This window comes from Scomber scombrus, chromosome 21 (genome assembly GCF_963691925.1).
Source record: "Scomber scombrus chromosome 21, fScoSco1.1, whole genome shotgun sequence".
Lineage (NCBI taxonomy): Eukaryota > Metazoa > Chordata > Actinopteri > Scombriformes > Scombridae > Scomber > Scomber scombrus.
Window position 1 is genome coordinate 20,320,746 of NC_084990.1, and position 26,793 is coordinate 20,347,538.

Genomic DNA, 26,793 nt, shown 5'->3' on the forward strand with positions numbered 1-26,793 from the left:
CTGCTTTAACAGATAACAGCAACGAGTCCAGAGTAAGACTGATGTATTCAACAGGCTGACGTGTCGCAACCCACACGAAATATTTCAGTACATTCACAAAGACTGAAGGAAAGAAGTTTTTTAGAAGTGATTAAAAGCCTAAATCAGATTTGAAAACCAAATATTTAATGTTAGTATCAGTAAGATTATTTTCACATTTGCTTGGCTACGTCTCTTAATCTCAAATCAAGTTTATCTTTACTTCTAGTGAAAAGTAAAGTAGAAGATAAACTGTAATTTTTGCTTAAACCTGCAGTAACAGGTTTTTTTGTGGCCACTTGCGGGAAGCAGAAGCAAACTGATCTCTGACTCACCTTAAAGTGGTGAACTCAGTGTATCAGTAAACTGTTTCATACTTACACATCCAGCTGATATGAATGCTATGATCATTCATTTAAGGGTTGTGTTTCTGTCCTCCTGATGAATTTACGTCCATTAATCAGACTCCTTTCAGCTCAGTTTGGATCATCTGACTCCTGTTTGATGCTGAGCAGGTCATGTTCAGTGAGTTTTTTAAAAGCTTTTTCTCAAAAAACAGCCACCTGATGCAGCTTAAAACAGCCCTTTAAGAGCAGTGAGAGTGAACTGAAACAAAATTGGGGGCTAGAAAACCAAAAAAATGAGCTGAGAGGTGTAAAAAAAAGCTGCAGAGTCCCTGTCACACGAAGTCATGAGATCCACTGTACATTACAAATATTGATTATAGCAGCTTTACACTGAATACTTTAAGCTTTTGTTCAACTACAGTGATTAATCCTCTGACTATTTTCTAGATTGACTCATTAAAGATAGGTTTAGATGATAAAAATGTAAAATATAGTGAAAAAGTAGCATTTATATCTCAGAGCCCTTCAAATGTGCTTGTTTTGTCCAACAAATGGTTCAAAATCTTAAAATATTCAATTTCCTGTCATACATGAGAAAGAAAAAGCAACAAATCGTCTCATTTTAGAAGCTGGAACCAAAGAACATTTGGCTTTATTGCTCAAAAAAGAACTTGAAAATGAAATCGACCAATCATTGCAGCTTTACATTTAGCAAGAAGTCACTGGTTGTGTCTTTGTATGTTGCTATGATGACAAAAAAAACAAAAAAAACACCTCAGTCATACCATTTAGAGTAATTTTAAAAACTCACATCATCCTTTAATTTACAAAGATAATAACACAAAGACACTGTACAGTTAGCTTTGATTACAGCTGTCGGCACAGCTGTAAACACACTGTAAGAGCTCTTAAAAACTGTTATTAAGGCTCCTCGAGGGATTGTAAAGATCTGCCACACCCGCTGGTTCACCATCATCACGCCCTTCGTCGCTGATCAAGTCTCTATTGCTGTTTTACTTCTTTTTTTTTTTTTTTACACATGCAAAATGTACGTGTGCAGATGTATGAACAGTAGTAGAAGAAGAAGTAGGTTTTCTTTTCTTTTTTAGAGGTTTGTAGCTACAAAAACAGAAATCCACAGTGTAACGACGTCAGGTTTTAATATTTTAAATAATCTAACGGAGCGACTGAAATGTAAACTGCAGGACCTGGAGCTGAATTCACCACGTACACATCTGCTCCTCTGTGTCTGTGTGTGCGTGTGTGTGAGAGATATATATATATATATATAGAGAGAAAGAGTGTCACTTCCTGGGACACACTGATGAGAGTTTTAGCTGAAGATGTCGACTCCCAGCATGCTGGAGATGCTTGAGTGTGTCCGACCGTCTCCCGTCTGCAGGAGCGGACCGACCTCCAACGAGACCTTGAATCTCAGGATTGAAGAGACTGAAGCCGCCTGCCTCCTGCTCAACATAAAACACAAACAGAGAGAGAGAAAACATTCTTATAATAAGTGAATCAGTTGAAGTCTACAGTTTCCATGAAGAATACTTCAAGAAAGTGGGTCAAAAAATTAAGGTCAACAACACTTTGATGGTGGTAAAAGGATTCGTTTTGTAGTAAAATTTAAAAAAGTCACTATTCTAGATGAAAATTATGTAAACATAACAAATATACCTGATATGACATCATTAGTTGTCATCACTTAGCCAACCAAGTCGGCAGAATCATGAATGTTTTTAGCCATTAAACAACAAAAAGTCAACCAATTTAAAACTGAGAAGAACAGACAGCAGAATATGTATTGATCAAGATCGACGGATAAAAGTTGTTAAATGATGTTTTATGTATTTTTAATCACTGATTTATCTTCCAGAAAAATGATAGAAATGATAATATAACAGTGGATCCTGATCTGAGAGTCACCAGATACATCGAAGGATTCACAAGCAGGTTAGGAGAAGAGGAAAGCAGGAAAAATCACATTTATCCAACATAGGTTTTGTTTGTTTATAAAAATAGAAATCTCTGCACACCTGAGTAGTGGCACTCAGCGTAGGAGGGAATATGCAACCAAAAGTTGAAAATAAGCTCCTGCACACTGTCTCGCTCACTAGTGTAGTTTTAATAAGTTACAACGTTTCTCTCCCTCAGACTTTCATCAAGCATATCCTTTTTTACTCCTCCAAGCTCCCAAAAATGTATTTTAAACAAGAAAAAGACACTTTGGCTGACCTAGATTTCTAGATTTTGTCTATAAAATACCAGAAAATAGTGAAAAAATGTCCATCATAGTGTCCGAGAACCGACAGTAATCTTATCAAATGTGTGTTTTATCTGACAGAGCATCTAAAAGCCAAAAGATATCCAGTTTACAGATATAAAACAGAAAAAAGCTGGAACAAAGCAGCTAAACGTCACATTTTAGGAGCAAGAACCAGAGTCTGTTTGGCATATTTTGCATAAAAATTGACAATTAATTAATTTACTGTCAATCACCTAATTGATTAATCATTAAATGTATTTACGCTCCACCACACTACATATATGCAACTAGTGTGACTCTGGGTCCACTTCAATGCATGAAACCACAGTGGGAGATCAGAGTTTCACCACTAGAGGGCAGACAGACCCACGACAAACACCAGCAGCCTGTTGAGGAGGATTCAGGGTGATGCTGTGACTGCATCGACCTCTCAGGACGACATGACGGTGAGAAGAGTTTGGAGAAGCTCCAACCTGTTGTCACTAGTTTCTAACAATAGAAGGCCTGCGCTGCCGATAAGAACTTTTTTTATCCTTTAAACCGGCAGAGCTATTGTTGGAGGGGGGGGGGACGCACGTTTTGTTTTTTCCTGTCAGGAAAATAAAAGGAGATAAGCGCTGAAGTACATAAATGACAACGCCTGTCGGATGCAAAACATGAGTGAGAGAGCACAACACGCTGATCCCTGTGTTTATTTTAAAGGCTGCTGGGTTTTTTAAAAACCTGACACTAAAACGTTTTAAAAGTGTGTTTTTTGGAGGGAACATGAACCAAAACCCTTATAAACAAACACTGAAGAAAAGAGAAATAAAATGCTCATCTAATATTAAAGCTGCAGTAATTAGTTGATTAATGAACTATTTTCCTGATTCAGCTTCTTAACCTCTACTTACTGTTCAGGGTCTAATTTGACCCATTTTTTACATTTAAGAGAAGAAAAAAAGCATAAAAACTTTTCTTTTTGCCATAAATTTGACAACTTATCTTCATGTGACCCAGAATATAAAAAAGTGGAAATATTTTTAAATGTTTTAGTGCAGCTGATATAAAAAATTACACACAAAATGATGTATAGAGAGTAATTAAAAGGGGATACGGAGTAAAGCCTGATTATGAGCAGTATGTAAGGGTTAACTGTGAATATGTTCTGGTTTCTTTTACTCCTCTGAGTGCTGCTCTGTTGGTCGGGACCTTTTATATACAGTCTATGGTCGGGAGAGAAGACATTGGAGGAGGTCACCTTGAAATTAAAGAAACAGGGATCAACATGTTTCACCATTTTCTCCAAACAGCTAATTGATTCATTGAGAAACGAATTGACAGATGAATCGATAATGAAAATAATCATTAGTTGCAGCCTTAAATGACTTTGGACTTGCCTGTCTGTCACTGCTCAAACCCATTTATTCATTCACTGTTTCTACTGATGTCAAACTTTAACACAAATACACTGTTTCATTTATGAGAACAGTAATATCATAAACAGGAGGGTTTTCTCGTTATATTGATCACTGTATATTAATCGTTTCTTCAAATCGTTTTCCCAAATAAAACAGTCAAATGTGACTATTTGATGCTTTTGTTTCTCATATATGAAAATAAACTGAATATTTTTTGACTTTTGATCGAATAAAACAACATTTTTACATATGTAAAAGCTGGAGTGTGGTATTTATAGGCCTATCACCTGCAGGTAAATCTCTATTTATATCAAAGTATTAATTGTTTTTAAATGTGGTGCACCAATGTGTGATCCCAGGATGTGTTTTACGTCGACCAGGACGAACTGTTCTCAGTGTGCCTCGACCGTGACGTCAGAGCGGGGACCAGCTCAGGTAAAAAAATGCTCTCTACCAGAGGAGGGGGAGGTGAAACTTCCTCACTGCAGGTTAAACTTTAACTAGTGGCATTTTTCTCTTTTCTCCTCACATTTTTCACAATAAAAGATTAACCGATAACAAAACCAAAGCATTTGTCAAGGACTACTTTCAGCGGCGGATTAACACACATTTGTTGCTTCGGTGAGTATTTACAGCTGCTGAATGTCGAATGGTTGAACCGACTAAAAATAAACTACAGCGTGTTTGTTCATGGTAATGAAGGAATATGTCAGCCAGTGTCAACAGATGTGTTTTTGGACAACAATGAAGCTCTAAAAAGGCTCAGAGGAGTGAGATAAACACACAATACATGTCAGTGTGTTGCTCTCCTGCTTTCAATTAAGTGCTCTCCTCCACTGACACTTTTAAAGCTCAAGATTTACATGTTTTCATCTGCCTTCGGTTTGCCTTTAATGCCTTTAGTGCTCATTATAATCTTTTATTTATGTAGTTATACCTTGAACTTTTGATATTGCCTGTCAGTGATGTACTGAATTATCTCCACTGTTGTGTCATTTACTGTAAATCACTTTGATTATCATTTAAATATGCTCTCTAAATAAACAGAAGTGATACATTAAAGTAGAGAATATCCAGACTCAACTTTTAAAAAGCTGAAGGGCCCAAATCTTCATCTTTATACAAACAAAAAGTCTCCTCCAAACTGAGCATAGGAACAAAAAAAAAACTGATATCAAGTGTAAATTAACAATAAAATGCCTTTAAAGTAAATTATATAAATTGGCACAGCTGTATAGAACATGTGAGAGAAGTCAAAGTTTTATAGATCCGCATCTCTGAAACTTCACATCCGTTCTCAACACTTCCCCTGGAGCCAAAAAAACGATCAAAACTGCACATTTTTGAATATTAGATGTGCACTAATCTCTTATTCTGGTCAAGTGTAGAAAAAAAAGAAGCTTAAAACTAGAAAATTAGCCTCAAAGAATAGATTTTTTTTAAATGACCACAAGTAAAATAGTTTGATAACTGCAGCAGGATGTTGAAGATTAACATCGAATTTCACAACTGTTTGTATTTTCAGGCTTGTGCGGTCTTTGTATCGTTTATCTGAACATGTTCAGAGTTCAACACCATGTCAGTCCTGTCCGAGTCTCACAGAACACCAACCCCTCCCCCTCCCCCCTCTCTTTGTGGCATCATGACGGTAAAACCAGGATTTCCACAAGTTGTCAATTTCTAAACAATGGACCCAAATGTGCTCAAAAACTTGTGTGACGTTCATATTTGCAAATACTACTCCAGCACTGCGCTGAAAGTTCATCTATTTTCTGACTGGTTTCCTTCTGGCAGCAGATCAAACACACGTTTTTTTGTTTTTTTCCTCTCTTTACTCTGTCCAGGTAGCGATAAGACACCACCCATTTACCGTCATTATCCAGCCTAACACTTCCTGTTTTGAGACACACACACACACACACACACACACACACACACACACACACACACACACACACACACACACACACACACACACACACACACACACACACACACACACACACACACACACACACACACACACACACACACACACACACACACACACACACACACACACACACACACACACACACACACACACACACACACACACACACACACACACACACACACACACACACACGCTGACTGAATTTCTCTCCATCTCCAGCTGTGATCTTGACAGGTTTTCAGGCTTCATTTGTCTTTTATATTGTCATCCTGCTGTCAACACCTTTAAAATATCATCTATTTCCACACACAAACCCACGCAAACACACCCACACACACACACAGAGTCATAAAAAGTTAACATTTCTTCACAGTTTAACAAGAAGAAGAAGAAGAAGAAGTGGCCTGTTGACTCTTGATTTTTGTAGGTTTGTTGAACTCTCTGACTTCACCTCACCAAGTCCTGACAGGAGTATCTCGGTAACACAGACCATACTGTCAAAATCATCGCCATAACAACGCGCTGACTCACTTCTTTTACAGCGGTGAATCAGCCCAACACGCTGTCCTTGTTCTCTCGCTTTGGAGATTTGCGCTGCTGGGAAAGACGAGGACGGGACCTGCGATTTGGGACTCGCCACAATGACTGCAGACATTTCTAAGAAGCCACAGCCTGTTTTTACTCTGCCTGTGTGTGTGTGTGTGTGTGTGTGTGTGTGTGTGTGTGTGTGTGTGTGTGTGTGTGTGTGTGTGTGTTCGTGTGTGTGTTTGTGTGTATGTACAGTATGCTCGAGGGCTGAATTTTGTCTACCTTGCAAAAAAATCGCAGACAGACTCCCAAGAACATCCAAATTTTGGTCTCATTTCATCCTTTTTTCCATCGTTACTATTGGCTGTGATTAAAGCTGAAATGACTAGTCCATTAATCTGTAACCTTATAGACAAGCAATTCACTTCCAAATGATCAATACGCTCACAGAAACTGATATTCACTTATATTTTTATACCTTTATACATATTTGATGTATTTAATGTATTTTAAGAATGATTTTATGGACTTTATGTCATTTCTGTCTGTTATCGGTGAGCCAAAGCCATTTTTTTTTTACCATGGTGGACAATAAACTTTTATTCTATTATATTTTAATTATTTTTCGAGCTAAAAACATCCATCATTCTCTGGTTTCTGCTTCTCCAATGTGGGGATTTGCTGTTTTTCTCAGTTTTATAAATCTAAAATCTTTTGTATTGGTTTAATCACTAATGAAAATAATTGATAGCTTGTAGCTTTAGTTACTATAACTCAACCGTTAATCACATATTTATTCATTAAAACTGTTTATACTGATGTTGATGTCATCTTATAACACAAAAATACGTTCATACAGACATTTATGTAAATTGTAGGGCTGCAATTAGCAATTATTTTTTATTATTGTTAAATCTGTTGGTTATTTTCACTTAATTGATTAGTTGTTTGGTTAATAAAATGCCAGAAAATGGTTCATTAACTTCATCTGCCTGCTGTTTGGTGTTAGGTAGGTGTGAGGCATGCAGGGAATTTATCAGAGCTTTTTTTAAACATGTTTTAAAGCTGAAAACTGCGGCCTGCTGCGGCTGGAAACAAAGTTGATGACAGCGGCGAGACGGAACCAAAGTAACACAGTAAAATCGTGGCTCATATAATAAAAAGAGTGAGTCGAAAGATGTTAAAACACACCAAAGAGCTGAGGGGGAACTAAAGAGTTGGGGTAATTAATTACCTTTTAACCCTCACATACTGTTCATATCTGGGCATTTCACAGTATGCCCTCATAATTAGTCTCTATACATAATTTCAGAACCACTAATCATTGATGAACACCTCAGCAGTTGTTAATAGATCGGTAATTAATCCTTAATGAAGCTTTCAGAGAGCAGAGAGAGATGAATCTTTAGTTTTTATGCTTTTTGTTTGAATGGCTGTTTCTGAATTTCTGAATAAATATGAGTCAAACACTCGTGGAAAGTTGAAATATTTCCTATTTTTGTATATTCTGAGTCATATGAGGATAATTCATCAAATTTCTGTCTAAAAGAAAAGTTTTTAAGGTGTTTTTTCTTCTCTGAAATGTAAAAAAACGGGTCAGATTAGACCCTTAACAGTATGTAAGGGTTAATATCAACATATTTATAAGTAAAACCTGCCTCATTTGGACTTTCCCCTGCTAAAGAGAAAAACTGGCCTTAACCATAATTCTCCTTTATTAAGAAGACACATTTAAGTGCATATCAAACTTAGTGAGTGTGTTTCGGTGTGTGTTTGCACCTGATGGCACCTCAGAAGAAATTCTTGATGAGAGGAGTGACCAGCTTCACCCACAGCTTGACGTGGCGGTCTGGCTGCTCAAACGTGGAGCTGGAAACCTCCGTGGAGCGCTGGTACAACATCTCCTGCTCCTGAAAGGGCCGAGAGCGTGAAACACAGGTGTGTATTATTCATTTAAGACTTACACTGTAGCATTTGTGGCTGCGGTTAAAGAAAGAAAGAAAAAAAGGGAAAGAAAAAGAGCCGACCTCCTGCAGCTGGCTTTGCAACTCCTCATTTTCCGTTACTATGGCGATTTGGGCCTCCAGGTCACGGTGAACTGAGCGGTAACCGAAATTAGGGGAGCCAATTAGAGTGAGGCAAGGCCGATCCTGCCCCTGGAGGTAATACCACAGACCTGCAGGAGAGGAAAACAGGAGTGATGGGTGAGGAGGAGGAGGAGGAGGTAATGCTTCAGCCGGGATTTCTGTCGGCCCAAAAAAACCACAACTAAGAGGAAGCACATGCAGAAATCCCCAACGTCAATCCAAAACCCCAAAGAATGAAAGAGAGTGAGTGTACATCCTTGTCCCGAGGCTACAACAGGATGACTGTACAAGACTTCTTCTCTCACGCGACATACCACCGCGACCACAAGAAGAGCAGCAGAGCAGGGAGCAGATCAAGCGAGAGTAATCTCCTTTTATTATTTCCACTGAGCGAATCAAAAGATATCTGGACAGTGAGTACTAGTTTAGCTCATAATCTGTGGAAAAAGGCCAACTTAAAAATAACCCGTTCATTTATGAAGTAAAGATGCTAAATATTCTCTGGCTGCTGCTTCTAAAGTGTGATGATTTACTACTTTTTATGTTTTACATCATTTTAAATTGAGTATCTTTGGGTTTTGGACTTTTATTCAGACAAAATAATTTTTAAATTATTATAATTTAAAGATGTCACCTTGGCACCGGGAAAGCATGATAAGCTATTCTAAAAGGGGACGTGATTCTTTTGGTAATTAAAAAAAAAAAATTGTTCACACATGCCCATAAACGATGTTCATTCCATAGTCTTTATGGCTTAAGTTGTTTCATGGGTGTTTTGCGTTGTCCACCCGAATATTTCTGATCAGATTCAGGCTCGAACATGTACAGATATATTTAAGAAGTTTACATTTCTAGTAAAGAACAAGAAAAATAGGCAAAATCTACTATTACAGTTTGTTCATGCTGCCTCTTGAGTCTGCCGTGACGCAGCTTCTGGAAATTAACCAATCAGAACAGAGTGGGTTCATCATGAGGGGCGCCTCAAAGAAACGGGAGCTAAAACAGCCTGTTTCAGACAGAGGCTGAACTGAGGCGGCTTCATAAAGAGCCAGTTTAAGATAAATAAGTAGGTTTTTTTAAACTATAAATCATTCAAAAATATTCTAGTAGAACCCCGGAATGTCAATATGGACCTGTAATGTGCATGATACAACCCCTTTAACTACTTTCTGAAACATGATTAATAGTAAATAATTATGTATATAATATATAATATCCAGCTCTTTGCCCTATCTGCCAACTTTAACACTATGGGGTCAAGAGCTTTCAGCCGATCTGCCCCTCGTCTTTGGAGCTCTCGCCCACCAGACATTAAACTCTGTCTCCACAACTTCCAGTTCAATGTTTGCTGATATTATTATGTTTTATGTACTGTTGTTGTTGTTTTATGTTTGTCTTGTAAGGTGTCCTTGATCGCTTTTAAAAGGTGCCTATAAATAAAATGCATTGTTATTATTATTATTTTTATTATTATTGTTGACACAAGGTGGGAATCGAGCGTTTAATCCCACCTTTGGCGTGGAAGGTCCACTGCTGTCGGTGGTACTCGTGCAGGTGAACTCTCTCCTGCTGGCCCAGCCGGCACACCTGGTTGTAAAACTGTCTGGCGATGTGGATGTAGGCGGCGGGGATCGCTCCGGCGACGCCCTTGGCTCCGAAGAACCCGTTGACTTCCGGTGAGGCGGTGAGGATGCGGTAGCTGGGTCCGGCGCCGAGCACCAGCCGCATGTACGCCCGGGTCAGGTTGAAGTAACCCGACGTTAGAAACACAGTGGAGTCCGGCTCCGCGTCTGTCAGCAGGCGCTTCAGACGGACAGAGAAGAAGAGACGCATTTCAGCTTCTAGTTGCTGTTATTGTCAAAAACAAAGCTGGTTGCTAACAATTATCACAGGAAAGGTTTTAGTCTTTTATTACGGCTGAAGTCATTCAGTAGGACTCATTAAAGGGTTCTGCATTATGACTAAAACATATATTACATACACTGTCACATTTACCTTGATAATGATACATATAATGATAAGATGCTTTTTAATTAATCAGTTTCCTCCCTTGTGTTTGCTAATTTCTGATCATTTTTATCACAGTTAATTAATATACAACCAGTTAATAATTCTGGACTTATGGACTGGTGTGTTGGCTGATTCCAGTTAGATGTCTCAGGTTTTTGTAGCTATTAAAAGTTTAAATACATGAAATTCAGATGATGTATTTATTGAAAATAGAGATATGAGTAAATTCTGGTCTAGCTCATTATGTGTATTATTTGTATTCATTTGGATCATTAGAAATATGAGAAAATGAAATAAATCAACAACATATACACTAATATCTAGGTTAAAATCTGCTAAAAGTTTTTGAATCTAATGCATCTGCTTTTCCTTTCCTCCCTTCTTTTCTTTATATGACAGGAAGATATTCTGCTGTCATAAGAATACTTTTGTTTAATCTTAACTAGAGCGGTCACATCACTACTTTTGGGAACACAATCTGGGTGAAAAGCGGTTTAAACTCGCTTTGCTCTTGTAAATGAAAAGCGTGTAAATAGACACTTCTTTTACTGCATAATCTAAAAAGATCCAGCAGTGAGACTTAGAAAATGTTTTTGTAGAGAAAGACAAACTTTTATGACGTCTTTTAAGACCACAGTTTGTGTTGACGTTGTATTTGATTACATTATATTGCACTGAGGATCATTTTATTGTCTTCATTCCCAGAATATGTGACTAAGAAACCCAAATATTTATCTATGTTTTATTAGCCACATCATACTTTATTAGTCACATGCCTGAAACATCCCATAATGATATTTATTACTTGCTATTAAAGAACAGCTTAGACAAACATTACTAAAAAAAACATTTAACGATGTTATAATAAATTATGAACGGATTTAAATGAATTCATAAATAAGCCAAATGTGTGTTTTGTGGTATTTTTTTTGGGCTTCAGATGCACCACCTGTGTCTGGAGCCTCACCTGTGTGACCTGCTCGTCCACTTGGATCCCGAGAGGTTTCATCTGGACCAGCGGGAACACCCAGGTGTCCTCCTCCCCCTCGCTCATCCCCTCGCTCATCCCCTCGTCCTCCGAGTCCTCCGACCGGTTCAGCAGCTGCTGCCGCACGTGGGCGGTGTTCACGACCTCCATGATCCGCTTCCTGGCCACGGCTGAGAAATCCTGCCTGTTGCCTGGTTGTCATAGAGACGGGCAAACACACACACACACACACACACACACACACACACACACACACACACACACACACACACACACACACACACACACACACACACACACACACACACACACACACACACACACACACACACACACACACACACACACACACACACACACACACACACACACACACACACACACACACACACACACACACACACACACACACACACAAAAAGCTTTGTGGGTGCAATAAGACATGGTCAAACTGTTCTGTGGGTCACTGTGTCCTGGGAGGTGAGTATGTGTGTGTGTGTGTTATTTCTGGTCAATGTCATTCAGAATAAATGCACTAAGAACAACAATAAAGGGGCATTTCACCCATTTTTTTTAAAAAACAGAAGAGGCATACAGTTTTTTGAGAGTTTGTTTATCCAGTGGGAGTTATTGAGTAATGTAGCACCAAGCAGAAATGGTGTTGCTATGGTTACCTAAAGTTTAAAAGGCTCAGTTCACCTTTTCTCACTGGTGTGTGTGTGTGTAGTGATGGTATCTAGTCATAATGTACCTCTTTTTTTTACTCTACTCAGGGTTTCATAAAGTTAAAAGTTTAAATGAAAAATGCTTTTTAAACCCTTTTAGATCACATCCTCATTCATGCTGTACACCTATTTAACAATATATATATGAAAATAATACAAAAAATACATTTCTTAGAAGTCTTATATCAAAATCAAATCGTGTTTTCTTCCTGTAAAACTACTCCAAAGATATTCAAGTTTACTGTCATAGAGGACAAAAGAAGTCAGAAAATAGTCACATTCAAGAAGCTGTAACCCGAGGGTCAAACCTAACACCCAGATTTGTGACTTAGGAGGATTTTCTAGCCGTCAAGATGAGGTGAAGTACCGGGAATGACTAAATCTAGTATGGAGTGCCAATAAGGAGGAGGAAATCTGTCCTCATCCAGACCTTTGTCTCCTTTAGACAGGTGCTAAAGCTGCAAAAGAAATTGGGACAGTTGTGATATACAGCTGGGTGTCATCAGCATAGCAATGAAAGGACATCCCATGTCTGCTGATGACACATCCACAGTGGAGGCATGTAGAGGATAAACAGGATGGGGCAGAGAACAGATCCTTGCGTCACACCACATCACCTCCACAGGGAGTGATATAGACCTGCATCCTCCCAGTTAGACCTACTCAGTCCTAGTGGAAATGAGCAGTCAGTACAAGGAGAATCAGGAGAGAAAGGAGAACCTGCATCAGAGCTGTTTCAGTCCTTACTTAAATTTTTCAAATAGCTCGTTGTTTTTAAGGTGGTCCTGAAGCTCAGAAGCAACCACCTTGTCCAACACCTTAAACAGGAAAGGGAGGGCGGAGATAGGTCTGGCTGGCAAGAACTTCTGGGTCCAGGGAGGGTTTCTTGAGGGCAGATGGAACAATATCAATTTGAAGGAGACGGGTGATGTATGAGCTGGGCAGAGTCATTGTGGGAATGGGTTCTAGGGCATGAGTACAGGGTTTCATCTTCCTGAGGATTTCCTCAGTGCCAGTAAAATGGAGTAGAGATGGCAAGCTCCCAGACGAAGAGGGTGGATGACAGGAGGAGGCACAGAGGAACAACTGTACATCATAGAGCGGATGTTGTTGATCTTGGCTCAGAAAAAAAAGTCAGTGAATTACATCGTTCTTCCATAGCCTAAATTGGAGAAAATGATTATGACTTCAGATGATTTATGGTACAAAAACAAAAAAAGGTCCTGAGGGTTTGCCAGGATTGTTTGTGCATTAATTAAGTTGGAGTAGAGTTGTGAGCGAGCATCTTTAAGGGTCTTTGAGGAAGTCTTTTGAGGTTCATGGAGGGCCAGTTTAAGGACAGCGAGCCCTGAGTGTCTTAAGCCTTGTTGCAGGACGTCATGAATGAACCAGTGACCAAAGCTTAACAAATTGACTTCGAGCATCTTGACAGGAACATGAAGACACTGCTCACATGATGTACTGTAGAGTGCCACAAGTTCATCCACTGGTGCAGAAGCTGTGCAGTTCATGTACTGGAGCTTCTTAGCCATGATGGCAGGGGTCAATGCCTTTCCTGTTCTGAAAATGCATTTTGAGGCTTAGGTTTAATCGACTGTGGTTGGACACACCCAGAACATAGACCTGTAGGTTTTTGGTGGGGGCGGAGGCAGTGATGACACTTTAGCAGCAACATTTGCACTCAGCTCATGCACTTTTTTTTTTTTTTATCTCTATTGCACTTTATTGAATTTAGTATTGTATGGTGCCATTTATTGATTGATTATTACCTTTATTGCCTATTTTCTAGAGATGCTGTGCAATGACAAATAAAGTACTATGAACTTGAACTTTTGAGGCCAAGTGTGTGTCTGGTGTGAGTAGGGACCAACAACATGCTGCTTCAGGCCAAAACACTCAATCAGACTCAGGAGCTCCACTTCAAGATGTCAACATGTATATTTATAAACACCAACAATGACAATGTTGATGATATGAATGCAACACTCTCTGATAACTTCGAAGGTGTTTTTTTGGGAGGTAACTGAATTCAACAGCCTCTTATTATTATTTTTAAGAGCTGCAGATATTCTGATTGTGTGGATTGTGTGGAGTAACACCATTTCTGAGAGAGAAGTTGCTGCTGTTGAATTCATTTCAAGATCTTGAAACTCAAGTATCTGCGTCATTTCATATTACTAAAATATGAGTGAGAACATCATTTCGAAACTGACCTTTAAAAACAACAGGAAAACATAACAACGGTACTTCTGCTTCATGTGTGTTACCGGTAAACTCTCACTGGCTACAAACAAACTTAACACAGCTTCTCCTTTTCGTTTGCGGTAAGTGCTCGTGCTCGTGCTGTGAGAGCCATAACAGAGAGCGAGGTGTCCTAATATAGAAAGTAATGGGACACAGTGGAGAAAATACCTCTCAGCCTCCTCATCATCTGTTATTTTTATGTATGTCAGAACATCTCATTGTAAATTATCAGCTATAAATCGCCTGTCATCCTTTTAAATGTCTTTAGTTAGAATTTCCCCCAGTGCGTGTGCGTTTCTGAAGTAATCGTGTGTGTGTGTGTGTGTGTGTGTGTGTGTGCGTGTGTGTGTGTGTGTGTTGTGTGCGTCTTGCTTCCCACTCCATATCATCTTCCAGCAAAACTGTGACATCACAACTCTATTTCTGGTGTTTGTTACCACAGCGGTCCGATCCTGCAGACATGATGTCATTCATCCCTCAAACTAACATCCTGGCAGTATGCGCTCCAGTTACGGACACACAGTACGAGTTTGTGTGAGTGTGTGTGTGTGTGTACATCGAATCCTGACAATTTCACATCCGGCTGCACGGCTAGCCAACCGCAAGAGCTCTTTCCATCTTTCTCACTGTGCTCACACACACAGTCCATCTCTTTGACCATCATCTATCCGCCTGTCTAAAGCTTTCAAGCTCCATTAGTAAAAATCCATCGGCTCCTATTGAAGAAAACTGGGCCGACGCCACCGTAACTGAAGTGTCAAAACACGTTAGAGGGTAAAACATCGGTCTGGTTACACACACACACAACCATGTTCTACCTTTGTACGGGTGCACCATGCCATCCAGCATGCTGACCGAGTTGTCGGGCTGAAGCTGCAGGGAAACGTCTCCCACGGCCTCCACCAGGTCGGAGAAGAAGTCGGCGACCTCCCTGCAGTTCTCCAGCAGCACGTAGCGGTCCTGTCTGTTGGTGAAGTATGAGTCACTCAAGTTGGCCCTGGAAAACAGTGAGACAGTTTTTTAAGAGAGAGAAGAGAAGAAGGGAGAGGACCACAGGGGATACATTTGGTGAACAGTGAAGAAGAGATCGGAAGATTTGATATCGTGCAGCCAAACTAGACTAAAAACAATCCACCAAAACGAGGTCTTAATGGAGCTGCGGTTCAACAAGCGCACTTTTTTACTCATGTATCATCAGCAGCCAGAAAACAGCAGAGGAAAAATGCCTCACTGGTGAGTACAGAGGGAACGACTTCATGCCACAGGATGTTTTTCCTTGAAATGTAGTGGTTGAAGGGTCAGTGTTGCAAACATGGCTCCTTTGCTCATGCTCATGCTCTCTGCTCTCATTTGTGCTCTACTGGTGTACCATCTGTTACGCAACCCAGGCAACCTGCTTAAATGAGTCCAGGTGGTGTGTTAGGCAGCAGGTTTCACCTTGAATCCCTGACAGCTGGTAGAATAGAAACTTGTTGTTGTTCAGTAGAAGTTCTTGAACTAGAAACATGTAAATTAAAGGAAGGTGTGGATGATTTACTTATTTAGATTTCTTTTGTTTTTGCTGCTTTAACCCAGATGAAGAAAACCTTTTTTTTTGTTGTATTCTTTAGTGTTTAACTGATGCTGCAGGAAACAATAACAAACAGCTCTCTCTACTTTCGAAAATACATTTTGCATGAATACTTTCCTTAAAATAAATCCTGAACAAAGTATTGCAGCTAATTTCATGTTTTGAGCTTTTGAAGCCTTGGCAGAAGCAGTACGATCCGTTTTCCATCCGAATTTAGCCCTGAAACTCCATAAATATGCATGTTTACTAGCCTCTAATGTTCGGTGCATGTGGCATCTTGTTTACTCTCCCTAAGAGTCGTCGATTGGCAGAAGCGGAGCGTTGCCATTTTCTGACTGGAAACCACACAAAATTGGCACTGTGCTGGTTGGGTTTTGGAGTACTTCCACTGTTCCCTGCGTATATCAAAATGTGCACTGACACCATTTCCTAGCAATGGCGGTAAGCACCTGCACTTGATAAAGAAAGCCACTGATCAGAACAATAAACATGGCTGGAAGCAGATGGTGGAGGAGGAGGAGGAGGAAGAGGAGGAGGGGGGCAAAGTTGGAACTTACAGAAACAAACAAATTCAGTGTGAAAAACAGCCATATTGACACAGCCAGTCTAATCTGTGTGTGTGGGTGAGAGAGAGAGAATCAACATACCCGCTGATAATAATGCTGTCGTCAAACAGGTAAACTTTGATGTGCTGGACTCCGATGGTCTCGTTGAAACGCTGAGGGACCAGCAGCCTCAGCAGCCCCCTCAGGTCCGGCGTGTGGTACAGAGAGACCCTCATCTGAGAGGAGAAGCGCTGCAACAGGGGCAGCAGCATGGTCCTCGAGTTAACCTGCCCTGCACGTTAAAAGACAACCACAGCATACGATCAGGATCAGGATGATGATGATGATGAATGTGGCGCTCTGTGGTAAAAACAGCAGGAAGAGAAATGTCACTGACCTCGTGAGCCGCGTGTGTAGTCCAGCAAAACGGAGACTTTTAGGTCGGGGTTGTTCTCCTGCGAGTGTTGTAGAGCTTCTTCCATACAGTCCACCTGAAACACAAGAAGAAGAAGCAGCGGACAAACGTTAAATCACAACATGAGTCACCGTCTTTTCTGCTAGATCCAAAAACGATTAAATCTGACCGTGTAACTTTTGTCCTCCCATGTCAAAATTGATCCAGTTTGGTTTAACTTTATAAAGCATGAAATTTAAATGATCAGCCACTTCTGTGTTAGACCCTTTAAAGCAAACTACATTCCAACTTATTACCACAGGTTTTACACGTTTTTTGGGAAATTATGGTCAACCGGACTCAAAATTGACTCGAGGGCAACAGGCGAGTTAAGAAACAGACTTGAGGTAAGAAATGTTTAATAAGTTGGACTAAAGTGTCTGAATTAGGACTCATTTCTGATTTTTTTTTCACACATTAGCAGAAAACGGTCGCCTACTGCACAAACTTTTAATCTCGGTTACATTTTACATGGAAACTCCTTTGACAAAAACACGTCCTGTGGTCTTCATTCACTTCTCACTTCCAAACCATTGTTTCATTAAACCACAAACCACAGGTTTATATTCCTGTTTTTTGCCAGCAGGGGACATTGTGATTGATCGTCCGTGTTCAGCAGGTGTTTTGTAAGTGCACGTGTCTACACCAAATTTTGAACCACAGATCTGTTTACCAATAGTCGATCTGACTGATCAATAACTGTGTGATTAAACCTTGATTAATGTTTCAGAGAAGAAAGAGGGTTTTTTTAGGTTTTACACCACTCAATTTTAGATAAATAAAATACATTTGGGGTGTTTTTACAGCTTTCAAACGTCAAAATGGATCAAATGTGACCTTAAACAATATGTAAAGGTTAACTAAATTAAACCTGAGCCTCAATCTTCTAAGTATGACTGGTCTCTTTGTTTCTTGTACTTTGTCCCACTGCATGTGTATCTGAGAACAACAAAAGGAGCAGGTTGATGATTATACATTACACAACATTTATCAAACATAGGTGGCCTATTGTCACCTGTTTCCTGAGCGTGGGAAAAGCATGACTTACTACTTTATGCTCACACAGGTAATGAAACAGTAAGCGTGAAGTCTTTGTTCCCCTCCTGATATCAATCTGATGCCTTTTTCTTTTTGTTTTGGTTTGTTTCTTTTTTAAACTTCAGCTAAATTGTGCATCTGGTGCCCAAATGCATTCATTAGACATCACCCCAGAGAGCCTGTTTACATGCCAGTAAAACATTTATTCTTTCCAGTAGAGAGGTCTTCTGGGAGCACCAACACTTCCAGCTCTGGATTAAATGTGACAATGAGTTGGAGCTCCGAGCAAAAACATTTATCCATTAAAGCAGGGAAGTCACTTACATGCTAGATTTGCTCGAGCTCTTACAACCAATAACTGTGGATAGAAAAGGCTGCATAGTGTTCTAGTGAATCTTAAGCCTTCAAATTATTACCATTCCCCATCCCCCCTTCCTAATTCAGCTCCAGTCTTTCATTTTAGAGTAATCGAGGCTGCAAAACCGAAATATGAAATATGTTCTTTATTCACATTAAACATTTAGCAAGCTGAGTATTTCAAATGAGTTTCAACAGAGGCTTCCTGTCTCATCTTAAGAGATAAACAGGATTACAAAATGCACTGTTGAGCAGAGCCAAGTGTGTTTTGCACAAGATAGAGGAGATGATTTAAGGATTTATTGTTTAGAGCTGCAGCAATTAATCAATTAGTCGATTAGACATGGGTTTTTTTGACGTCATATCCATGTTCTAGTTTCTCAAATGTGACAGTTGGCTGTTTTTCTTTATCATATGCGACAGTGAATCGAATATCTTAACGAAAACAAGCACACTGACGATGTTACTGTGGCCTCTGAGAAACTGTGAATGCAACTTTTTCACTATTTCTTAACAAGAAAATTATCTGCAGATTAATCGATAAAGAAACAAAACAAAAACAGTGTTTCTCTCGGCCCAGGAGAGAACAATGTGACTTTGAGAGCCTTGATTTAGATCATTATTCACCTTCACACGTTCATCCTCAGTTTATCTGTTTTATTTCTGTTAACATCCTTTAAATGTGTTTTAAATGTATTCCCATCTGTTGTATATTATAATATATAGCCAGGTTTCCCCTGAGTTAGGATGGAGCTGGGAAAAAATGATAATAAATATAAATACAAGTGAAACACAGCTGATTACTTTTTGGGGATTTTTTAGTAAATTCTAAAGAATCAGGAAACATCACTCTTGGTCGGTGTGGTTTCCTTTAATTGTTGCTTCTTCCCTCGTATTCTGATTATTATCTTCAGTGTTTCACATTGATTGGGTATTGTGTGCACTTGTTTGTAGAGTCACATCTGTATTAGTTAATTCATTTTTTGGCACCGGTGCAATATTTAACGGACTATTGACACGGACCGGGTTTCTGTGTTAACAGTCCACAGGATGTTGGTCCGGACTGGTTTTCCGTGCTGACAGTAGTTTGTTATACTGGTATGTAAACACAATTTTAACAGGAGGGGGGGGGGGGGGGCATCATTTGAGGAGGGAACAGACTTCAACACAACACCAGATCTCTTACAGACCACTAACCGGACATTTTTTATTGTCCCATCAGCATTTCAGTGCTGTTAAACGGGTGTTTTTTCCTGCATTTTACTGTTTTAACCCCAAACCATGATCGTTCCCTAACCGAGTGGTTTATGTGTTTAAACCTCAACTTTTAAACCCCAACAATGGGAAGGATTGATCTATCACCTGCAAACAAAAACATTCCTCCATTTTGAAACAATTTGATCACATGTGCAATCAATACAAATGTTTGTTAAAACTGTACCAACAGTAAACAGACTGTGACACAGACAATCCACTTCCCCGTGTTTTATGTATTTATTGTTGTAACTAAAGCCTGACGGATACGGGATTTTTGGGGCCGATGCCGATCAGGGAGTTTTAAAAAATCCTAATATTAATATATCTGTCAATAATTTTAAAAATACAGAATATATACATAAGCAGTCATTTTTTGAAATGATCCCTCAAATCTGGTTATCAAACATTTGTGACAAAGATGTGTAATGGATGTTAAATATAAACTTTATTGTATAAAATGACATCAATGGACTGAAACAGCCTAATTTTTTAGGAATTTAATTATTATAAATAACTATAAATTAAAGAAAAAACCATACAGAACATAAACAACTTAGAAACGATTAAATATACATAAAATGCTGTTTATATAACTTTAAAATATCTACTGATTGAACATATACACTGATACTGATATACAGTATCTGCAATAAACCGATATGAGCTGACCTATATATCAGTCTGGCTCAAGTTGGAGAAATGTTTATGTTGCTCTCTTATCTTGGTCTCCATTTAAAGGAAGCTTTATATCAGAGATGACCAACCCTGCTCCTGGAGAGCTACTGCCCTGCATGTTTTATGTATCTCTGCACTCTAACACACCTGATTCTAATAATGAACTCGTTATCAAGCAGCTGAAGCTTGTCAAGGGGCTTTATAACCAGTTGATAATTAGAATCAGGTGTGTTAGAGTGGGGAGATAACTAAAACATGCAGGGCAGTAGCTCTCCAGGCCACTGCCTTACATACTGTTCAGGGTCAAATTTGACCAATGTATTTGACATTTGAGAGCTGTAGAAACCCCATTAACACATTTGGTCAAGGTGGACTTTTTGTTGTGACCCACAGTTTACAAAAATGGTAATAAAATGCTTCTATTTTTACATTTTTGTGCAGCTTATACACATTTTTATATATGCAAATGTACAAATTTGATCTGTGTCACCATTCAAACATGTTGTTTTTATCATATTCTATAAAATGTTCTCCTGGATCATAAAATAGTGATTGTGAATGTCTTTTTTTTCTCCATAAGATTAACCAAACATTTATTGATGACTGAATTTATGAATGTGAATTAGTGTAGAGACTAATTATGAGTCAGAGTATGAACAGTATGTAAGGGTTAATATCCATTACACTTTTTTTAGCTAGTTTATTTTGCACAAGTTAAAATTTACAAAAAAATATACAACACCTCCACCTAAAAAAAGGTTAAAATTTCACAATATTACAGAAAATAATATGACCACATAAAAGTGAGAACAAACTAAATAATTACTATATATATATATATGTTTTGGATTAATGGCCATTAATCACAGCCAGGCTCTAGACTGTTGCAAAAACAGGGAGTCACACGGCCGGGTATTAAATTGTGTAAAAGTGATTCAAAAGTGGTCAAAATTACCAGAAAACGACAGATGAGTAGGATCAGTCTGTAAAATCAGTCATGTAGGTAGTAGATGAGTGAGCGCGTGGTGTGTGTGTGTGTGGGTGGGTGTCGTATGGTGAAATGTGTCGTGGACAGAGAGAGAGAGAGAGAGAGAGAGAAGAGAGAAGTGAGAGAGAGAGAGAGACTAGACTGGCAGCTTAATTTGGTTTTATACACGAGGAGGAAGAAGAAGAGGAAAAATGATAATGCCTGTTTGAATTTCTTTTGTATAAAAAAGCGAGGCGACTATAGATAAACTCGCCTCGCTTTACATTTTTCAGATTTCTTTCACCGCCTGCACCTGCGCTTAAGTAAACACACAGCTCAGGTGTGACAGTCAGAATCAGTCAGGCACCTTTTGTGTAGCCTGGTAGGTATGGAGGGGGTTGGCGTTAGCTAAGCGAGTCTTCGGGAATCGGGATGAAATTACACCTGCAGTTAGAATTCTTCAGTCTTGAACCACAAAACACTCTTTCACATTTTTTTCTACTGAATCGAGTTTTTGTTCACGGTGTCTAATTACAAGCAAACCTGGGCATGAAAATAAAAAATAACTCACATGGACTTACTGTACCTTGTTGACTCAACATTTCTAGTAATCCATCATACTGTGAGGTTACAGAGTTTGGCAACGATGGAGGCTGATTCAGATGCTTTTAACTATAATTAAGCATGTTTGACTTGTCTGTGCCTTTTTTTTTTTTTGCTGTAATTCTGCCTTCTCTCTGCTGCTCATACCAGTCAGAAAAAAAAAACAGCTGAATATGAGCGTCAAGTCCAGACTGTGGTTTGTTCTGGGTTAATGTTGTTATGCTAGGCTTTCCAAGCATGAAGAACAGCAGGCGATCACATGCCAGCACTGGTCTCCTTATACCCATAAACCCTTGCATTTAGGGGTCATTCCTTGTAGTTGGCTTGGTGTGCATTTTTCATTCTGAACAAACCACACTGCGGTTCTCTTGGAAGAGGACCGTGACTCACATTTTCTGGCATCTCTGACCAGTTATTTGGCACGCGTCTAGTGTTCGGACGGCCTTGTTCTCACCTGCCCGAACTAAAGAAGCCAATTCCCCCCTCGTCGCCCCCCCCCCAAAAAAACAAAAACTCCTCTAAACATGCTAATACTTATGAATGTTTCTCACCAGGTCCTGCTCCAGCTGACCCGTTCCCAGATACAACGAGGCCAACACCACTCGCCTCTTCGCCGTCTTGATGCGTGCCTGATGTGTGAAAGAAAGAGAGAGAAAACAAAGACAGAGCACACGTTACAGTGAGTGAGTGAATTTGCAGGTTGTGGGTGTTTTTAACTATAAAATCTTAAAACTTTTCCATTCTTTTAATGGTCAAACTAATTCGTACTACGTGTCGTTTGACCTAAAAGGAGAAAAAAAAGTGTTTATAGATGCGAGATTTGAAACAGTACAGAGGAGCTGTTGTCATGATGGGTTACAGGCAGTTATTTTAACTTTTAGGGTATTATTATTATTTTATCATACTCAAGTATTGCCAAAATGTCTTATTTATTTTCCTGTTTTTCCTCTGTTTGATGTGCTGTACAGCTGTCTTGCATGTTCTGTTCGTTTAAAATCGAGTGTCATGCTTTAATTTTTATGGATAACACTGTTTAGAGTTTGTTTTATTCAGTTTGTTTTGTGTTTCTGCACGTTTAGTTTATGATTTGAATCTGTGAGCGTTTGTTTTTCCTGCTGAAAATACAGAAAAATGTGTCATGTGGAGGTTGTTTTAGGACAGAATAAAACCAAACAAAACACAATAAATCATTGAAATGAGGATTACAGTTTGATAAGAGTCGTTCCTCGAAAGCATTCTTGGCGTTGCGCTAAAGGTTGTAATGACGCACAGGCAAGTGTCAGAAGGAAATGTGTGAAAAATGAAAATTTAGAAAAGAGAGACGAGTTCAACCCAGGCGTACTGACTCGATATCAGATTGTCAGTTTCATAAAGTTAAATAAATTGTTGGACAAAGCCTCAACGATTCAGAAGTCAGAAATGTGTGTGTGTGTGTGTGTGTGTGTATGTGTGTGTGTGTGTGGCGCTGAGAACCATCCGACAAGCACTTCTGTTGAAGGATGCCGACCACATTAAGGTCAACAAACAAGCAAATTACAAATCAGCATTCTCAAGTGCTTGTTTTTGTTGAATGAGTAGATATCTTTGGCCTTTAAAAAGGTTTTCAGCTTCATTTTCTTACTAACTTTACTCTATCTTAGCTGCTGTTTTTTATCTAATCATGCAGACAGTTTTGGTTTTACTCCTCCAGGTTTTGAAATATCTGTCTGCAAGTTTTCAGCCTCCAACCCAACTGTATAAATTTTATTGACTCAATGGTCACATCTCTTTCCAAAAGCAGTGACTTTACTCTGGATAACCCACAGAACACATTGTCATCAGTATTCATGGACTTTGTTTTTCTTCAGTAGAAAGTATTTCCTATGAAAGCTGTTTGGCAGTGAACTCTGTGGATCATCCAGAGTAACAGGGACTCTTTCTGGAAAAAGATGTTGATGTCTTTTTCAACTTTTTTATGCACTTTTTTTTCTTAAATCAGGGTGGAGCCAGATCCCCCAACAAGCTAAACCGAAACTATATTTTCTGTAATTTGTAACAGACTTTTAAGGCAGGGGTGACAACTAATTTCAGTTCAAGGGCCACATACAACCATATTTGATCTCATGTGAGCCGGGCCATTAAAATCCACTTCATAATTACCTATAAATAACACATTATATATAATATATATTATGACTCTAATATAATAAACCATCTATCCGCAAATCAGATGAACAGCCTGAGATGCTTTAAGCGAAGATTAGATAAATCGTCTCAAACGTACAACATTTTTGCAGACAGAGTTTTCAGTTTGGGGTTACCTTGGTAACAGATACTGATAAAATGTGTCCTTAACATCTGAATCAAGTTGCAAGACAATTATCTGAAGTTTAACATCCACAGGAAGATCAGAAGACTTGATTGAGAATGGTGAACAAAAATAAGCAAGAACAGCTGTGTGTTTTATTAAAAAGATTTGGCTGGCTCTTCATGTGTTAGGTGTCATTATATATAAATAACAACCAACCCGGTGACAATTAGTAACAAACAGGATGTAATGGAGCTTGAGAAATGATTTCCCATCATCTGTCTAAGCTATGGGGAAGTGTCATTATAAAAGAAAACAGAAACGACATGTTTTTATCGCTTGTATCAAATGCATCGACACACCCTTACGCACACATGACCCATCACATGTCATATTTCTAGATCTAATTATATACAAACACGCAAACCTGCAGGTTGAAAAGTTCACAGTACAATTTCTTGGAAACAAACTAACAAAATAAGCATGAAAAGAGAACCATTTCTTTTATGTATTATATGTATTTTTGTATTGTCTTCACGCCGTTTAAAGCTACACAATGGCCTCATTTAATGGAAAACACCTCCTACATATAAACTGCAGTAAATTCCTGTTTTTATGTTCCTGGAAAACCTGAATAGTCTAAAGTTAGCTGAAACACAAAAGGATTCCAGTGTAGTGACACAACAACAGGTATGAGGCCACGAAAAGAAAGTAAACAAAAACAAAAAGTGAATAAAAGTGAGAATGATTTGTAAATAAGGCTGTAAATTTGCTCATCTATGTAGCGATTACGTCAGAAAGGAGTCGCATTTGACTACCGATCGCCCCCCACGATCTGGTACACATGTGACCCACAGATTAATTACAACGTTTAAAGTCTCATTGGAGACAGTGAGTAGAAGTCATGGATAGACAGCGAGTCGCCAGCAGGGATTTGAAACGACCAAACCAGCATCGAACGAGTCCAAAGTGACATTTGCTGGTATATTAACATGCTGTTTAATTAGCTATCTAGCTGCTAAATGTCATCATCGTTGCATCTTTCCCCCCGGTGAATGTTTATTTGTTGACCCCATTCGACAAGCTGCACGGACAAGACGCATAATCGTGTTTGTAATATCTCATCAAGTTTTAATGATGTGGAAACAGCTTCATGTTTTATTCACTGCCATAGTGACTTCATTTTATTCTTTCCTTTAATGTCTTTTTTAATCTTTTATTAGCTCTTTATTACATTTTATGTATTTATTTATTTATTTAATTATATTTTAATCCTACCTCCGGTGTTTCCTCATTGCAGATTCTTGAGAGTTATGATAGAGTTTCCTGAGTTCCTGTTTTTAATGATTGGTTTGATCATTTTAATCTCAGATTGTGGATGTAGGATCGCACTTTTTTCCGCCTAATCACTGTGTGTCTTGTGGAATGTGTGTTCTGTTATCATTAGGAGGCCCTTTGCTCTTCCTTTGTGTTGGCTTATATCCAAAATAAGGTAGAAACTTAGAGTCTTGGGTGTGGGGGACACTACTGAAATGTCAAGAAATCATTTATAACAGGATGCTCTTGTTTGTTGTGTCCGTGCTTTCTTTCTTTCTTATTTTCTTTCTTGTGTCGAGTGTTTTAGCAGCAATTCCACGACACCATGTTTAAAAGGAAGAAGGTATTATGCCTCATATTGAACTTTAACATTTGAGTATTGAATATTTTGGACATCTTGAGTGTTGTTTTTATTTAAGACCACAGGCTTGCTTTAAGTGTTTTACAGATACATGGAAAGTTATATTTGTGCCCCCCCCCTTCTCCTTTCTGCTGTGACTCAGAGCCGTGATATGATCTGAACCATGTTTTTTGTGATCTGTTGAACCCCCATATCTGGAAGTTAAATGTGCAAAGTGGGGGGAAAAAAACACATCAACACTAATTCATGCTTTGGATTTAACACAATCCACCCTCATGTCTTTCTCTCATCCTGTGTACACCCTCACTCTGTATCACTTGGAGTTAATTCGGTTTTATTTTGATCTTGGACTAAGATATGTGGATATACTTTACACACAAAACTGTTTTATCTGTGAGATCTCTCATAACATCCCATTTATAAATGTATTCCTACAGGATGAAGGGTTAGGGTTAGTTCATAAAAACTCAACCTCAGGGTTCAGGAGTGCTTCGGGGATATGTAGGTGGATGTAGAATAAGAGTAAAAGAACACGGCCTTCTTGTGAGAAAGGAGGATACGCAGCTAATCCTGGCTGACCTGGATCCAGTTTGGATCAGTAGGCTTACTGACGTTACGTTGCTTTTCTTCAAACGTCTGACTTCCTGAACGCATATGGTGCCTCCAACAACAGGAGAACAGGTAAAACAGATAAAAAAACATAAAGTTGCTCCTCCCAGGGTTCTTATCTATTATTGTTGTAACTGGTACAAATTATTTTTGGAAGTGGATGAGATGCGTCACTTTACAGCCGAACAATTAACTTTTGTG

The 26,793-nt window shown here is 39.0% G+C and overlaps 1 protein-coding gene across 1 annotated transcript in view; it reads right to left on the reverse strand.

The window, feature by feature from the left end:
* Positions 1 to 489: 489 nt before the first annotated feature.
* Positions 490 to 26,793, reverse strand: part of LOC134003305 (CDP-diacylglycerol--glycerol-3-phosphate 3-phosphatidyltransferase, mitochondrial) — a 31,133-nt gene continuing 4,829 nt past the window's right edge. Inside the window, exons 3-11 of the mRNA XM_062442456.1 lie at positions 22,570 to 22,647; positions 17,065 to 17,158; positions 16,770 to 16,959; positions 15,371 to 15,549; positions 11,563 to 11,774; positions 10,097 to 10,388; positions 8,526 to 8,674; positions 8,278 to 8,408; positions 490 to 1,831 (exon numbers count right to left, since the gene is read on the reverse strand). Of these exons, the coding sequence (XP_062298440.1) occupies positions 8,289 to 8,408; positions 8,526 to 8,674; positions 10,097 to 10,388; positions 11,563 to 11,774; positions 15,371 to 15,549; positions 16,770 to 16,959; positions 17,065 to 17,158; positions 22,570 to 22,647 (1,314 nt within the window). The 3' untranslated portion in view covers positions 490 to 1,831; positions 8,278 to 8,288. The remainder of the gene's footprint in view (positions 1,832 to 8,277; positions 8,409 to 8,525; positions 8,675 to 10,096; positions 10,389 to 11,562; positions 11,775 to 15,370; positions 15,550 to 16,769; positions 16,960 to 17,064; positions 17,159 to 22,569; positions 22,648 to 26,793) is intronic.